Source organism: Falco cherrug, chromosome 12 (assembly GCF_023634085.1).
Source record: "Falco cherrug isolate bFalChe1 chromosome 12, bFalChe1.pri, whole genome shotgun sequence".
Taxonomy (NCBI): domain Eukaryota; kingdom Metazoa; phylum Chordata; class Aves; order Falconiformes; family Falconidae; genus Falco; species Falco cherrug.
The window spans coordinates 7,108,817-7,127,067 of NC_073708.1; the positions used below are offsets into that span (position 1 = coordinate 7,108,817).

General features: G+C 40.0%; 1 protein-coding gene across 2 annotated transcripts in view; it reads left to right on the forward strand.

Annotated features, from left to right (window-relative positions):
* XPR1 (xenotropic and polytropic retrovirus receptor 1) overlaps positions 1–18,251 on the forward strand; it is a 109,438-nt gene that overhangs the window by 20,733 nt on the left and 70,454 nt on the right. The window contains exon 1 of one of the 2 annotated variants that reach the window (XM_055724259.1): positions 2,262–2,307. The exons of the other annotated variant lie outside the window; for it this stretch is intronic. Coding sequence (XP_055580234.1) covers positions 2,268–2,307 — 40 coding nt within the window. The 5' untranslated portion in view covers positions 2,262–2,267. Of the gene's footprint in view, positions 1–2,261; positions 2,308–18,251 lie in introns of those variants that run through there. 2 annotated transcript variants of the gene reach the window in all.

Below are 18,251 nucleotides of genomic sequence, written 5' to 3' on the forward strand. Positions count from 1 at the left end.
GTACGTATATTTATTTACAAATATTCTTGATCTTGAATTAAGGAACCCAGCTCTATTAGCTGCTGCTGGGTGCTCGCTTTCTGGCTGGGGAAGCTGCAAGAAGATGACTGACTGTGGAATGTGACGGCTCCGCGCATCCGTCTGTTTAGAACAAGCAGTTTTGCAGCTGATCAAAGCGGGAGGATTATGCTGCTGCCTAAACTAAAGTGGAACTAAACTGGCAAGGGGCGGGGGGGGGGGGGGGGGGGAGAAATGGCAGCTCTGAAGAGGCCTACCTGAACTGACGGGCTCTTTGTTGTCAACAAGATAATGTGAATAATTCGTTGGTTTTGATGTTTTGTGGTTGGTGGGTTTTTTATTTATTTATTTTACTTAGGTGTTGTTCTTTCTGTTGGTACGTTTACTCTTGCATTTCAAAGCCTAAGGAACTGGGTTACTTTTAACGGAAAGATATATTGCATATAGTTCCATAGGCAGTGCAAAGTTTATCTTCACATAGCTGTAAGAAATATATAGTGCATCCTCTGTGGGTGTGGGTTTCGGGACAATTTTCGTGAAAACAGAGATTTTGTTTTGCATACATGTATCAATAGTCTGAATTAGACTATTAGAATAGTAGAACCTGCACGGAGACTGTATGTCTGTCTTATTAAGCAGTATATTTATCCCAGAAGTGGAGAAGTATATGAAACTAGCAACGAGTTATGGATTACAGTTGTTTTTTGCGCTGTAGGTAAGCAATCAGGTTGTGTCTTTTCTCGCCATACGTTTCTGGTTTTACAATTTACCAGATATTCTCACCTAAGCAGCATTTATTTAGGTAGCTGTGTTCAACAGCAGTCTTTTTGCTTTGTCTCTGATACTGCGTTTTATTAATCTAAAGTGCACCTGTACGCATGGTGTTTGTTATCAGCCAATATAATCTTAATGTAAAAAGAAATGGCTTTTAGAGCAATTAAATATTCACATATTTTGCACTTAAGCATTTTCATTTGTGGCTTTTTTCCAATGAACCTGTGAATATAAATTATTTGCAAAACCCCAATTTTCCTAGATTGAATTGAGACTCGTGCAAGTCTTGAAGTTTCTGGGACCTGTCAATAATAAAATAAATGAATAGCACAAGCTTTGATCTAGTGGTTTAGGAATTCAGTCTGCAGAAATGCTGTCTGTCATGGGGCAGGGAGAGCCAGCTGAAGAACTGAACCACCTGCCGTTAGCTGTGGCCTCTTCTCTGTGGATGGGGAGGCTCTCGTCTCTTCACTTTCATTGTTATTTTATTTCAAGTTAGAAAACCAGTAGAAAGTTGAACGACTTCCCTGTTAAATCAAGAGTAGAAATACGTCAATGTGTCAACTACAATCTGTTTCCAGTTACTGCTCCTGTCAAATTGGTTACATTCACAAAGTACAAGTAGCATTTGTGATATCGGATCATTTTTAAAGGCAGATTTTGTTTAATAGCCTTCTCTTGTCATTTTATTTTTATTGTAGCTTCCTCCTTACTGCATAGCGAGGAATTTTATGACTGAAATAGGAGTTGGTGCCTGGTTCTTTGACAAGCTGATTTTGAGTTTGGCTGTATCTTGCTTTTATAGACCACAATATTTCTTTTATATTTTTTTGGGTAGCTAATTTAGAGTGTGGTGAGTGAAGACACTTGTATATTCTGTAAAACTTCAGTGCAAGCGTTACAACTTGGATTATGTGCAACTGCTGAGGAGGAAGAGGAAGAAGCAGAAAATTATGGTTTGGTTTCTGGGCCAGGAGCGAGTTCCTGCAGAAGGCATGGTGCTGGCAAGGGGAAAACCCAGCACTGATGGTGCTGAGCTGTTTCACTCCGTGTCTTCATTAAGTCTTGTAAAACTGTTGGAATCATGACACTGTTTCAGAGGAACGTAAGATAACGTGAGTAAGCTCAGAACCTTTACTGCTTTCCAGTACATTGTTTATGTATGACATTGTTTTCCTTAGAATTTTTAAAATTATTAATTTTAAGATTAAAGTTAAAATTTTACTTAAATTATTTTAGTAATTAAAAAATTAAATTATTAAAGTTAAGATTACGTTAAAGGTAGTCAACTTGCGTGTCTCCTAAGCAAAAGTCTTCGATCTGTGAACAAGGTCTGTCATGCCTGGCCTCTGAGGTTAAGTTAGCTACTTTGCTGGATGGGCTGTTTCTTATATCTTTTTTTTTTTTTTTCAGAAGTTTATTGAATTGTTGGAAGTCTGTGTATGGCTCTGTAGTATTGAAATGTAGGCTTTGACATGTGCCTAATGAGGCAGGCGTCTTCTTGGCCCATTGCCTGTAAGTGAAAGCTATCGAACGAGTACATGTATGGTGGTGTATATTCTCCTAGAAACCATGAAATGTAGAAAATGGATTGTGAATTCTGTCATGATTGAGAAGCATGAAGAGATTTTCTGGTGGGTTCTGAGTGACTTGGAAGTTGTCCTGTTTAATTTTTTCTGCTTTGTGATTGCCTTCTGTGGCACTTGATCAGTGAAGCCACTGTTGTTTTCTGTTTCTCGTGAGCTGCTCTCTTGCAAGCTTTCATTACTTTTTTTTTTCTCTCCCCCCAAAACTACCTTTTCAGCGTAGCAGTTGGGCTAATTTTGTTTTGTGAACATCTTAACACTGGTCATCAGAATGACTGTTCCAGTTGCAAAGAAGGACCTCTTAAATAGTAGCCAGGTTGTACCTCATTCCATGATCTGCTGCTGTAGCTGGTTTTGGTGTCAAAATTTACTCATAATGAACTTCCTTTTAAGCTTCCCTAGCAGTTGGTGCTGGCAGAGAGCTAGATATCATAGTCTGCTTATTAAAGATAGCAAGAGGGAGCTTTGTCCTCCAGCTGCTTTGTGCTCTGCCTTGTCCGTTGCCGATGGTGCAGAGCCTCAGGGTTTTGCATGTCCTGCTCTGCCGTGGGTCCATTGGAGTTTCAGATGTTTCACTGTGTAGTAGGATTTTTATTTTTTATATTTAACCTGTTTAAGTGTTCCACTTCCCATATTTAAAGCATTTCCTTTGGGGGGAGGAGTGGTGTTTGTTTGATTTGCACTCAGTGATTATCTTTATCAGAAGTGTGGCATTAAGAACTTCATTTGAGTACAAGCTTGAGGATTTTTTAAAAAAACTAAATTCCTTCTGCCTGCCTTTGTTCTTACTGTTTGTGTATGAAAGTATTGGAGCTTTCCCTGGTGATGCCGGTATTTAATTTGAATATCTTGGAACTGATTTTGCATAATAAGTAAATTTATCCTGTGGAAGAAACATTAACCAACAAAAATTTTACTATTTCATACCTGCCTTATAGTGTGTGTTAACTAAATTCATGGAAATTCATGAAACCTGGTAGAGGTTCCAAGACACTTAAGGACTTGAAATATTAAAACGATTCATTAACTGTTCTAATTATCTGACTTCTAGGGCAGGCCTTTGTGCTTTGGGGCAAATAAGTGTAATGACAAATACGTGATACCTGGCCTGAATGAGGCTTCTCCTCAAATGCATCTGGGCAGCTGGTGTGACTTAAAAATTTTAAGGGGGGGAAAAATGCACGATGATTGTTCAGATGGTGATACATGGCCACTGTACACAGGTGTTTTTATTTGGCAGCTATTTAGTTGAAGGGCTGCAAAACTTGCCACAGGACTTTCTCCCAAGGGTTAATAGGTGATTTGGTTTGTTGGTGTTCTGAGTGCTCCTTGCTCTTGTTAAAATCAATAGAGACGGTTTTTAAGAAACTTTTTTTTTTTTTTCAGCTATAAAGGCAAAAATCTTTTCTCTGTGAAGCAAACGGATCTATATTTTCCTGTGATTGATGTAGGCTGATAGGGGTAGCTTTTGAAATTCAAACTGCAGGCAGCTTCTGACATCTGTATCGCGTGTAGCTTCTCCGAGGTGGACTGTTAGATAAGGTGTTGTGTAGGCCTCTTGCAACCTTTAATGTCAGAAATCTGAGCTAAGATATGTTAATTTTATTAACGTAAGTTGAAGCAATGATATAAGGAGGTGGTAATTTGTAAAAGTGTATTTTAAAGAGCAGTAGACCTGAGCCTTTCCATTTTAACTTTGGTTTCTGTTCAGGAGGGGGTAAAATATCATTAGCTGAAACCAAGAATAAAAGAAAGTTGTATTTCCTCACAGTAGAAGAGAAGCTCTTAATCTAACAGAAGGCGTAATGTCAGGAGCAGAGAAATCGGCTTCTTGGCAGTAGTATCTGATGGTTTGTCTTGACGGTAATCATGCAAGAGTTAGGCGGCTCCTTACTATTTCCAAATGGCAGTGGAGTAAAGTTCTGTTAGTCTTGGGTGGTAAATGGCTTTTACCAGTGCTTTGTCACTGAGTGCTGAAGGGAAGGTGTGCTAGCACTTTAGAATTTGCTTAGATTTGCCAAAATCAAGTTTTAGTGTGTGTTACTAATTTATTGTAATTATTGTCAAGTGTGTCTTTTGAAAATGCTTGTTGGAAGGCTTGAGTCTGAGTGAGAAGGGAGAAAATAACTTGTTGATACATCTGTAAACTGAAAGTAAACCTAAAATTGAAGTGATCATTTGGAGTCTTGAATGGTACCTACAGGGAGTAACACAACTGGTCCCATTGGAATTAGTGTGACATTAGAGCTTTGCATGCAAATAAGATCGGAGGACTAAACACTAAGCACCCCCACCCACCATGCTAGTGGGATTTTTTCGTTGTTGCTTTTTTTCCTCTTGTCACCCTGGGATGGAGAATTCCCTGGCAACATTGCTCACCAATGCAGGGTGCTCTGAAGAAGAACGCTGCTGCCGGAGGCGGTAGGCTTCTGGAGTGAGCCACGTGTTGTTGCAGTTTAGTAACCCCAGGATACTTGAACAATACAGAGAGGTATGTGGCAGACAGCACACATTCCCCACTTGTGAGCAAGAACTGGTTTTCTTGCCTTTCCTTTAGAGAAACAATCAGGCTCGTTAAGATGATTAATTAATGCATTTTCTGCCATTAATCTTTCTGAATACCAATATATGTAGCATGCAGTAAAATCCATTAACATGCTGTGACCCTGTGCTAATTGTTAAACTCTGCTTTTCTTTGACCAGCTGAAGTGCTGAGGTAGGCGCACTTAGATTACAGTGGGGTAAGAATGGCTCCCTCACAAATGAAAATATTTAATTTGGTAAAACAGATAATGATGCTACTAGCTGTCTTGCTCGTCAGTTGTTGGATGACTTGAGTATGTCATTAATACTACTAAAAGTTTTTAAATAGGACTGAGGAAGACATGATATGGAAAGGAAGGAAATCAGGGCATCATCAAGTGCATGTAGAATCTTGGCCCTGTGTCATGTTGGTCCATAAGAGAACTCATAAAAAACTTGTTTATTTTATCATACAGTTCACTGGCTCTGGGAAATGAAGATGTGGGGAAAATGAGCACAGCCAAGGTTTCAGATAAACCATGGGTTTCATGTGACTGTGATTTCAGTGACTCCAGCATGATGGAAAGAAGTGCCCAACTAGACTTGCTAACTTAAGGCACTCTTTCAAAACCTAGTCAAAATGCTAGTAGGAGCTACGTAGAAAGAAATTTTACAGAAACTTTTGTTTTTACTGTTTTACAGTAGTAATGTGAATACTGACTTGGAATAAATTTATGGTGTGCCTAAAAAGATAGATAGTACCTGAACTTCAGGAAGAATAAGATGGGAGGTTAAGATGTCTACAGTGGCTAAAACATTGATGGAAGGCAATGCTTGTCTCCAGAAGGATGGATAAAATCCCACGCAGATATGTTTAGAGAAGTATGTAATTATCTTCATATTCCCAATTGTATCGAAAGTGATTATTTATATCTTGTAAATTGCTGTTTCTTGTTCAAATCTGCAGGGTATTCTTGATGCTGTTCTTCAGTTGATTGTAGAAACTAATTGAGGGAGAAAGATTTATGGCTGGCTACATTTACTCATAATCTCAATATGTTTTCATTTGAGTCAGTCAAGAGAAAGAGTTTGACCTCCTCTTATAAGAAATGTACGTGAACTCGTAATTCGGGTTAAAAACCCCACCAAAACAACAAACCCCCAAACCTCACCAAACCTCACTGTTTAACATGTCTGTTTAAGACTAAAGGATATGAATTGTAGATTAACTTGTAAAAATCCGTTACTAAGGGAAGATGTTCTGTTTTTAAGCAGATGCTGTTCAGAGTGTGCGGTAGTGGTGAAATCTTGTTAGGCAAAGCTCTGAGTGCCTTCAAGACTCAATAAATCTCTCCTTGTAGTACTGCTGGTGCCATACGTACTGTAACTACTTGGGTCAGGTTGCTGTCCTGACCGATACCTGGAGAACTGCTCCTGCCATGGCAGGAAGCCTGACACTGTGCTACAATACTCGGAACCTGTCTGATGTCCCTTTGGATGCTTTTGGTCTCTCTAACTTTTGGGAAACTTTTTTAAAAACTTCTTCAGACAACTCCAGCTTCAATAGATACTGAATATTACTTGTCCAGTGCAAGCCATCTGTTATCTGTTTTGGCAGTCTTCAGTTCATAGCATTCAAAGGAAAAAAAAAAAAACAACTTCCCTCAGTGCTGCGTGTTTTTGCTTTACTGTCTTCAAACAAGTTAATTTTGTGATGTTCATCCATTTGCCTGTTTCTTATCTCCACAATCCAGGCTTGAGGATTCACTTGCAGACCTAGTATTTGGGGATTTGGAAGGAGAGGTTTGGGGGTAGGAAGCAGTATTATCTCAGTTATTGGCTACTTTTGCATTTCTTCCACTGATCTTTGTTTATACTATAAAACTGCTTAAAACTACATTCATTTCAACTGGCTGAATTGTGGAAATTCATTTTGTGCTGTAACAAATGATGGCATTCTTAAGCCACTTGGATCTGGTTGGAAGAGCCGGTGCTTGTGATGGTGACACAGGCTATAAGCAGGTCTAATGGTTCTGTTCTTTGGACCTCTGCAAATGTAACTAGGCTTATTTGGTCACAGTTTCATGCTGTGCTGGTATTTCTCAACTCCTAGTATGCATACACGCAGTAAAGAATACTCTTAGGAGAATAGCTTCCTGGTGGGAATCCCAGAACATGCTACGCAGTTGTAGGGGGGTACTGCATGTTCCTCACATCTGCTGCCATGGTATTTTTGTTTAGGGTTTTTTGCCAGAATTTAGCCACTTGTGACTGTGACAATGGCATGAAAGTCTCATACTGCTATTAAAGCAGGAGTAATTTATTTTTTTTTTTTACTACTTGTAAATAGGTGCTGTCCGTGGTGGAGGATGGTGTTGCTTACACCAGGTCTCGGCTGCATTAAACTGCTTTGATCTTGTACACGGACTTAACCTTCACTAGCTCCATCACAGGTGTTTGCTCAGAATTAGCCATACTTCCAGGATTAAACAATCTAAAAGTTCTGAGCAAGTCACTGGTTTCTATAACCCTTGGCTTTTAGCCAAGCTGATTAAAAATGGGATCTGGTGGAGAGCAAGCTGATCTCCCCAGTGTTCCACCTGCTCAATATTCGTGAGCGTGGGCCAGCAAACGATGAGTATTTTGTCTTATGACCACATTGCAGCCAAAGTGAGTTATTTGAAACTAGTAAGAAATATTACCACTGGGAAGAGGGTGTCAGGTCTTTTAACTTAAGGTATTTTCAGATCGGCATGAAACATTTGAGGTTTCTGTTAGTGTTGTGGGCAGTTCTTGGCAAAAACCTTCCAAAGTAATTGGGTGGTGTTAAGCTTCCCTTGTACATTTGCAAACAACGTGAACTGCTTACTTCTCTTGTAACTTCAGAGGAAGGAGAAAAGTTGAGTAGATGGCAGCTTGAGAAGTTGTGTGAAATTAAAAAAAAGTCATCTGGCTTCTGTAAAAGTGTTACTTGCGGAATGCATAGATTCCTTCCCAGTCTAGAAAAATGTGGGATTTTTCTACACTGTGCAATTACAGCTGAAAGGACTTTGTTCATATTCTGAAAACGTAGCTTGTATTAGCAACGGAGCATAGGAATCTCTGTAACTTTCTGAAAGCTTGGATCATGTGAGAATTTTCTGTAATAAAACAGTAAAACTAGCAATTGGACCATTTTTCACTGAAAGATGAGTTTTAAAAAAAAACAAACCTGAAATGAACAACACTTCCAATGTGTGGCCTGAAATGTTAGTAACCTGCTCTTACAGCTGGGTGGGGGGTTTTTTTTTGGTTTTTTTATAGATTGCAGGGGGAAAAGAAATCAAGAATAAATTGAAGAGCACTCTACACTTTTTTGGTGTCTTAATTCCACCATTTCAAATTAGAATTGAGGTTGAAGTAAGAACTCGGTCTGTTTTTACATGTGGACCAAATGTGCTACTGTCCCTACAAAATGAAGTAAGCTAAATAGCTACAAATGCAATAGTGCACTGTTTGTGGTAAGGGTTTATTGCCTGGTTTGATGGTGTGAGGTGCTTGACTGTATTCTCTCTTCCTCAGTTTTCTAGCATAATGATCTGTTTCCATAAGAGGGTGGAAGGTCCTACCCCTTTTCTGCAGAAAGAGGCGGCTGAAGGTCTGGGGTTGGTTCTTCGATGCCCATAGCACGATAGTGCCGATTGCACGAGGAAGCAGAGCAGGAATAACTGGTGGTAGTTCTGGGAGATGTTTGGTTTATTGCATTGTGGTGCTGGAGGGAGATAACGGATATTCATCAGGAACCTGCTTTCATTATTACTTTTTTTTTTCCCTGTCTATATAACAGCTTATTTACTACTGAATAATTACACAAATATATGGAGGTAAGATAGGGTCTAAAAACGCCACCAGAGTTGCAGTTCTCTGTGATTTTCTTGGTGGTTATTCACATAACCGGTGGTTTCTGAGCATCAGCAGGCTAATCCTACTGGAGATTAATTACCTCTGTGAAGTGCTGTATAGTCAGAGAATTAATTTGTTTCTGAGATTTGGGGGCTGGCCAGAGTTGCCAACCATATGCTTGAAGAGAAATATTTGGTCATAGCTCTGGTGGGGGCCGATCCACAGGCTGTTTGTAGCCTGAGCGTTTGGGACTGGTTATTTAGTATAGTTTCAAACACAAGGAACTTAAATCTAAGTTTTATTCCTACATAGAAATTAGAAGTCTCTAGAAGTTGGAATGCATTCTTCTGACAACTTTCATCTTCTTTTAAAAGGTGAACATCTCATGAGGGCCCTCCTCTTTCTGTTTTGAAGCTTATACTGCCACAACATCATAATTAAATGGGATGCATTTTCTAACTTTAACATGTATTGTTTGGTGGGTATTTTTGAGACGTCAGAAACTTAGGGATAGCTTAACATAGAATAGGAAGAGAAAAACAGCTTGCTATTTATTGAAAAACAGAAGGAATTGAGCCAATGTTTATTCCATTTTTATAGCTGGTAATTTGTTTCAGGTCCATGTCTGTGAGTGATCAGCTCTATCTATCTGTCTTCAAGTTAGGAAAGTTGCTGACATGATCTCCAGTTAATCACTGTAATAATTTCAGACTTGATAGCTGCTAAAATAATGAGGACATAGCCTCTGTTATAACATCTGTAGTGATGGGGTTTTAGCATATATCGAATATTGCACAAGATACTAAAATCTCATAACTCTTTTAAGGAAACCTCTCTACTTCATTGATCACTTGGATTGGATGGATAATGCAAGATAATTTGAAATTTATCTGGTTTTCAATCCAAAAGGATTATTTGAAAATTGATCTTTTCTAGCCTATAGTGTCTTAACAGTTCTGATGCTTGAGCTATCTTCTTTGGTGGTCAAAAGTGCACCTTCTTCAGTAATTTCTAGAAACCCAAGAAACATTTGTGCCAAATACTCTAAAGTACAAGAGGTGTCTTCGCAGTAGCTATTCTGTTGGGAGAGAAGTTGCTACTCTAGGTGGGATATACTGATGTTAACTGAGGAGCGAAAGGAAGGGGAAGAGGGGAAAATCTGAGCTATGGTCTGAAAATCTACCAGGTCTCACCTCTTTTCCCTTTTTTGAGATTCTTTGACAGTAGTTAGACCTGTGTACCTGAAAAGGAGGAGACAAGAATTTTTCTAAACTCTTGGCTCTGATTTTGAAGTAAGCTTTGGATTTTTTTTATTATTTTTTTTTTGCTGGAGGTTCAGCATTTCACATTTATCAGGTGCCTAAGAGGTAAGGAGCCAAAAGCTGTTTTGGAGCCTCGGTGTCTTATTTTAGTGTACTGGCTTGGTCACCACCCCTGCTATGTGATAGCCTTAATCCATCATGGAAACCTACCTGCCTCTTGGCTTTCAGCTATGCTGTCTTGTCACGAACGATTAGTGCTACTCGCCTGTGCCTTTGAATGTGGTGGCTTACAGTTCTCTTCCTGAACTCTAGCCGCCCTGAGTATTTTATTAGCTAAAACTACTACCTGGTTTGGCTGCTGGCACTGAATTGTGTGATAAACTCCTTCGGTTGTTGCTATCTCAGCAGGATATGGATGGCCTCTTGTGCAATGTCTGTCAGAAAATGGATCGTGTGTATTTGAATCTGACTATATAGCCATCATTTTTGGCTATTGATATTGATACCTTATTTCACAACTCGTAAAAGACACCTGTTTCAGGAGCCAGATGTTTCCTGAGCTCTGGAACTGAGATTCCCACCACCACCACCACCCCTCCCCACCCTGTTTCTTTAGTTGCATTTTGTTGTCTGAGCCCAGTACAAGTTCAGACCAGAAGTTTTTCTTTAGAAGTGACTTCACGTCAGAAACTCATCTAAACAGGGTTCCAGGGAGTTTCGTTCTCTCCACTCCACCTACTGCTTTGTCTTACCTGGGGAAGCTGCTGATGGGTTCGGAGACTTCAGGGTAAGGGGTGAGAGAGGTAGCATGGGAAGTCAAACGTGCAGAAACTGGGCTCAGATGGCCTTGCTTCCTGGGGAAAAAAACCCATCTCATTTAGATTCTTAGTTATTAATTCAGTACCTGCATGCTAGCTTCAGATCCGCCTGTCTGCATGTTACGGTACACCTAACTTATGAACTGCTGCACTAATTGATTTCTAATAACTAAGATCACTGAGGCAGCTTGATGAGCAAGGAAATGGCTTGTTGAATTTGAGACGTGCTGGAGTGCTAGCGTTGATATGTCGTCTCCTATAGATGCCTGCATTTCTCTGAGGAGATACCACCGGTGATATGAGGTGCATGTGTTAGTGGCAATCACCCAGTGAGGTTTGGCTTTGTCGAAAGGACACCTCATTTGGAGAAATCTGCACAATTAGGATTTTTTTCAGAAATATCCTATGTATTTGTTTTACATAATAGATGATTCTATAACATTTTTGCAAGCATTTCTTTTTCAGGTCTAACACAAATAACATTTTTAACAGTTTTAAACTTTATGAAGTTGAGTTTGGACTTTTCTGCAAAGCGAACTGTAGACTTTCCTGTAGCAGTTAAGAAGAGGTCTCTGAACTAGAGAATAAAGGCATTTTATGGGAGGCCTGTTGGTGTCATCTGAAGTTTATCTTTTCCATTTATTTCCTCTTCAGGGTTTTCCTTTATTCTTGATTTTTCTTGTTCCAACCTTACAAATGCAGTCACAGAATAAAAAGTACCCATGTTTTACAAGGGGAATTCTTTCTTTAAAGAGCTGACACAGATGAGTGAGCATCACCCAGATTTGTCTCCAGCTTTCATGTACTTTCCTGATGGGTCACTGGAGCCTGACCTCACTTATGCTGGCCATTCGTGCTTTAAAAAAAACTAAACGGAGGAATCTGAGGCAGTAGCACATTCTCCGGGGAACTGGTATGACTTGGAGGACAAAATAAGATTTGGGTACGAGGCTGTGGCTTTCTTTAAACACCACATCTAGGCATAAAATAGTTCTAGCAGTCAGAATTCAATAACAATTAACTTAAAAGTTTTTTTGGTTTTTACTTTTAGAGGCTATGTTTAAGCAGATTAGTCAAACATTTTGCAGACACTTCTGGCATATCTCCTTTGCGTAGTAACCCCCCCAAGCCAGACCTGTATTCCAGGCTAGTTGTGAATCTGCTGCAGATTATGGTGAGGAAACATTCCTGCTTAGACTTGCATATCCCAGGTCGTGGTCTTGACCATTGTTTGATATGCCAGGCAGTGCAACAGGGCATAAAGCAGCATAATGTGAGGTTCACTATGATGGAAACCAGTGATGAAAACTCAGAATTTTTTTTTATTAAATTATGGCTTTGTGCATAGTACAGCACAAAGTAAAATGATTCGTGTGACAGTGCAGCATATTAATTAAAATTTATAGCTTTTTCCGCCTCATCTTGCAGAGGTTTCTGCAGGACCTGGACGTAGCATTTCTGAACTGATGCTGTGAGAAAGTTCCTGATGTGGAGCAGCCTCTCCTGACCTAGTGAAGTGTTTGTTCTTACTGCCTGAGGATGTCTTTTTGATGCTGATAAACTCTTAAGAGTTTTATAATTGTTACCCCTTAGAAGGTGGTGACCTTCTGTACTCCAGTGAAGATACACATGCACTGCTGGGTTTTGTTACGAGCCTCTAGGGAGTGGGTTTATCATGAATAATAATAAATGTAATATTCCAACCAAGAAATGCTTGTTGGTCGGCATTTAACTCTCTCTTCTTGATGTTCTCCTTATAATATTACTTTAGGGGATTTTCTTAAGTACTTGTGAAATAGAAGTGGGAAAAGGGGAGGTAATTTTCCTTTAACTTACAATGATGTTGTGCAAACTGAGCTACTTCAGAAAATCTGCATGGTTATTTCTGAGAAACAGCTGGTAAAATTCCAGGCTGAGCAAGTGAATAGAGAGCACACATCCCTGCCAGTGGATTTATTGTGAAGTTGTTTCTCTGGACTGGTGTGCTCTTTTAACTTCTGAACTTCTCTGGTCCTTTAATGTTGTTGTCTTGTCTCTGGTGCCAGCTTCAAAACTGTAACTGCCCAGTTTGTCCACCTAACTCTCCCACCTAGTAATTTTGCTTCACTTAATTGGTAGAACAGAGTAAAAGTGCTCTATATTTGACTCTTATTTACTTTAATTATAGTAAATTTTGTCAGAAATAAAATACCACTGTGCTTCATATGTTATGAAGCTAATCACAGTAAGCTTCGTGTTCTTCTGTGGATATGGGGATAAGTTCTCCAGCTCAGCTGTGAAGCTGAATGAAGTCTTCTATGGCCTCTGCACCTGTGTTGGTGCTGGAATGAGGAACCGAGACGTTGCCTTGAGAATTGGCAATGCAACGTGGTTTTCATCTGCAAGGTGTGGCTGTTTACAGCATCTGTCAATGCTGTCAGTGAGATTTGGTTATGAACCATGATCTTTCTGAGCCCAGATCTATTTAACCAAGCAGTGCTGCTCTTGAAGTTTACCTTGTCTGTGTTTATCTTCTTTGTGTCTTAAGCCCTTGGTGTTTATGACACTGGAATTTCTCTGGCTCTTTAGGGAGTCCGTAACCGTTAAGTCAGCAGTGTTGTTGAGACACTGTGGAGACGTGGGCTTGACAGCCTTTGTTAAAGAACAGGGGTTGTTGTCTTAATTTCAGTTCCTTAAGGTTTCTCTGCTCACAGCCAAGATCAGTTTATTGCTCTACCTGTGCATGCCGTGTACTTTTAACGGTTGATTCAGTAACGAATGCTGCTTGCATCACTGTCTGGGGTATTTTTGTATCCTCTCTGTGCTTTTGGTCCGTGTACCAGGTTGCCTTCAGAAGTGCTAACATAGCAGGCCAGGTAGGCACTGTTCCTCCAGAATACCATTACCCTGAGTTACTCTTTCATGTAGTAACTGGAGGGATAATATTCCCAAGTTCCACCTGCAAAATACAAGTGTGTAGCAGGTATAGGCATGCCTCTTCTGATCCACTAAATGTGAAGAGCTCCAAGCAGGCTGTTTGTCTTGTAGCCCTCCACTTTGACACAGCTATTACTGCTACTGGTTTTGGCTAGTTGTATGATTTTGTAATGCTGTTGTGGCTGGCTGGCTTACCTCCATAACCAAAATGAAGGTAAATTATAGCATTCAGCACAGAAATGGATCAGAAGTTAACAATGCTTGTGTTGATAATGCAGTTTGAAATTTATTTGAGATGTCATGGCGATAGCATGTCTTATTGTTCTAGCTTGTTTGCCCTTATCCTGTGATCTCGGGGTTCGGTAACACCAAGGTTTGATATTGTATTAGAAGAAAAGAGAGGCAGGAGGCTTTTAAAATGGAAAATATTTAATCATTAACTATTGGAGTGGAGGTGGATTGTGGCTCTAGCGGGAACTTTGTTGGTTCTTTTGCACATCATTACAGTGGTCATGGGTACAGCTTCTTGGGAAGATAGCTTTTTTTTTTTTTTCCTCTCCATAGTAAGCTAGGAATAGCTGTGTCCTTGAAGCACATTTTCATGTGCTCTGTATGTATGTCGGTGGAAAAGATTTCCCTCAAGCTTTTAGATCTTTGGTTCAGCAACAAGAAAATACAGCTGCAGAAAAGGAACCCCTTAAATTTGAGTTTGTTAAATCTGGAAGAGTGGAGCAGTGGAGAGGCAGACCAAACAAACGCGCAAGAGATTTGGCTGCGAGAGAGGCCCTGGCAGCAGTGAACAGCTTTCTTGCTGTCCTTCAGCTGTCCTTTGTGGACAGATGAGAGGGGCACAGCTTTTAGGTAGGGATGGAAAAGCAGTGTCCCACTTCTTGTTTTAAACTATTTCCCCATGACTCTTGAATCAAGTGCTGTTTAGCCTTGAGTCACGGAGCCTTATTCACTGTGGAATTTACCGAGGCAAACAGCTACGACATGCTGCTGTTATTTATAATGTTATCTCATTGTCTGTGAGTTACATGAAGCTGTGCGGTATGAGGATTTGAAGGACTTGGGTGCAGGGAGACCCTTTAGAGTGTGCAGTGTTTCAAAACTTTGTGTTTATTGCTCCAGTATAATAGCAGGTGCAGTTCTCCTTGCAGATTGCTGCCTGATTCCAGGGCTGATGGGTAGGCAATGAAGAGGTGACTCTGAGGATTTCTCAAGGCTGAGATACTAATTAATATATTGAGATAAAAATACTATTGAGTTTTTTATTTATATATTTATATTTATTATTAATATAATGTTATTGTCTGTAAACCTCACAACTGGGGAAGAAGGGTAAGGGGATATCCAGAAATGATGACAAACTGATCTTTGGAAGTACACCCTTACCAGGCATTTCTTCCTAAATATTTTTCAGTGAATTGTAAGAGGAAGTGGCTCAGATACTCATCCAGCTCGTGGTACCAAGCTCCTGAGGGCATGGAAGAAAGACTTCAAAATTTGCTAGTCTTTTTTTTTTTTTTTTTTTTTCTCTGAAACCACCTTTGGGAGTATTAGTGTAGACTTCCATCATCCAACTATGTTCCCAGAAACTCAAGGTGGGTTCTTAATGCAAGCAAGTATCTGACTTTTCCTGAGAAAAAGTATTGGAGTTTTCCCACTTGCTTTAAGGCTTTTTCTTTAATTTAAATAAAAGCTGCTTTCTAGCTTCTCCTAAGTCTGTTCTGGCTGACATAAGGCAGAAAAACATATCCACACTTGTGTCCAGAACTTCAGGCTTTGCTCTGTTCAGGATGCATCAGATTTGCTGCGTATCATCTGAGCATGTGGGCAGTAAAAAAAAAAAGGGGGGGGGGGGGAGTTTTTTTGGGAAGCATCTTACATGTTGGCTGCAACTTCTTTGAAACTGCTGGAGATCCTGGACAAATGCATCTTTGTTTTCCTTGGATAGGTTTTCTAGAGTAGGGGGGAGAATGCTCTGAGAAACATGGCATGTATCTGTGATGCTGTTGAAGTGTCAAAATAGTCTTGGGGACTTCCTTCCTGAAACATCCTACCAGTGATCTTCTTGGGAACTGCTTCTTTTCAGGGTGTTTGAACTTTACACAAGGATACATTATACTGGCACATCAGTTCACCTTTTGACCTGGAAAAGTAAAGTTCTCAAAAAAAAAAAAAAAAATTATGTGTAATTGTAAATACATCCATGGCCAGGATATCCCATTGCTGTTGATACAGCTGTCACTGAAACCTTCTGTAAAAGCAGATGTGAAATTGGTACCTACAAGGTGCCTTCAACTCGGATGCAAACAAAGCTTATTTCTGGTTCTCAGTCTCCTGAATTGGCTCCAGGGTGATGGAAGGGGTTGGGAATGGGGAATTCCCAACTTGGTGAGTAAGTTTCACTGGAAAAAGAAACAGAAGAAACACCTTAAACCAGTCTGCCATATGCTAGCAAGCGTGACAATTATTTCAGTGTGATCAAGTTTTCTAAATATTGGCAAACAAAGCAACAAAAAAAGTTAGAGTGTGAGAGACCTTATGGAAGCCAGCTTCAGGAACAGGGAAATGCCTTTCAAAGAACCCTTCTATTGGAAAGCAATGGAAGAGTGTATGTTTTGTTCGGCTGCGTTCCTAGAAAATGCAGGCTTTGTTAGTGAAGACATCGCAGGGATGACCTTAGCAGTGGTTTAAAACATGCTATGAAGATTTAACCCATTGAATTCTTTGGAAGAAAGTGTGTGTGTGCATACATGTATGTACTGATGCACACGTATGTGCACACGCAACGATGTGTATAAGCTCTCTGATACTGTCAGAGGGCAGAAGCATGGTTTGAGGATAAACCTGAAGAATATGAAAACTTACATTTGTCAGAAAACTGTTCTCTTTCTTTCAATAAGGCTGCAAATGCAAGATAACCTGGCATGAGAATTCCAGGGGCAGGAGAAGCCATAGAGTTTCATTCCTTCATGCATTGTGCATATGCTCACTGGTAACCGGCTGAAATTTGCAGAGCAGCTGGCATAAGTTGTGTTTAAAAGAAATAAAATTGATCTAATCACGGCTTTTTTTCTGTCTCTTCATAATTTAAATGTTTTTCAGTTTAGAAGATATGAACTCTAAATCCCATTTCTTGAGTCTTTCATCCAGGGAGGTGGTAGGGAGCTAGATCGCATTTGATGACTCCTCAGGGCTACAACGCTTCCTTTTTCTTCTGTTACTGGTTGTAGAAGAGGGTGACTATATCTAAGTGTTCCAACAACCAGAAAAAAAATCAATGCTGTAAACTGAAGAGACTTTAACTGACTTCAGATGTCATAAAATTTTGCAGCTAATAATCTAGGAGAGGGCAAGAGGGAAATAACTTGTGTTTTGTTACACACTGGCGTGTGAACCCTATGTAAGGGGTGCAGGCAGGGAAAGGACTTCTAATAGAAATGCAGAGAACTGCTCATGATACCGGAGATAATTTTGTGAAGGGGGTTGGGCAGAAGTACGAATAGCTAATTGCATTGTCCTTTGCAGCCACAAATGACAAATGCCTTTCAGAGAGGCTGTCTTTGCACCTGGGTGCTTTCAGGGAAGTGATCTGTTGGGACAGCAATCTTGTTGGAGCAAAAGTCTTTTTGCCCTTAAAAAGTGCGCAAAGTGTTTGGCTGTCCTCTTTTGCAGTAAATAGTCAAGTTAATGCCTTGGCTTTCTGTCTTTACTTTTGCAAGGGAAATGTGAAAGCATTCACTGTTACTCTGCTTGTTCGCAGTCCTTTAGGAAGAGGAGGTGGGAAATGTTTAAATGGCAGCTGGATGCCAGGCGCAGGTAGATTGTGAGGATGACATTTGTGTGGGTTGAAGTTGCACTTTATTTTTCTTTTTTTGATGTGTCTTTTGTTACGGATCTGTTTTCATCTCCCTGGAAACTGGGGAATTAGAACAGCAGTCACAGAAGGAAGAGAGGAGCAGGTTTTAGGAAAAGGAAAGGCTTATAAGGGGTTGGGAGAGTTGCCTGACCATATAGCTAGTATATGCCTGAAAAGGAATATACGTTATTTACACTAACCATGTGTTAAATATGGCACTTAGAGCATTTTTTAATCTCTGAAATGATCATGGTACTATTCTTTACCTTGAGCTTTACAGCTAGCTGATTGCAGAGTTCTGCGCTGCCTCCCACCCGTGCGAGAGCCTGTCTCTGCCATGTCCTTGAATTCTCCTTGCTGTCTGAATACACTAGCAACACTTTACTGAAAGATCCAGGCTTATTGCACTTGAGATGTGAAAATGTGTGTTTGGTGGAGATGTTTAATGTTGTGCTGGATTGGTTATTTGAATACATATTTTCCTAATAATCCTGAATGTTGTTCTTTTCATAAGCCAGATGAAGCTGTTTCAGAAAAGACAAGAACTCCACTTGGAAGTATAATGGTAGACTTGGGAGGATGCTACAGCTTTGTAATGCATAAGTGC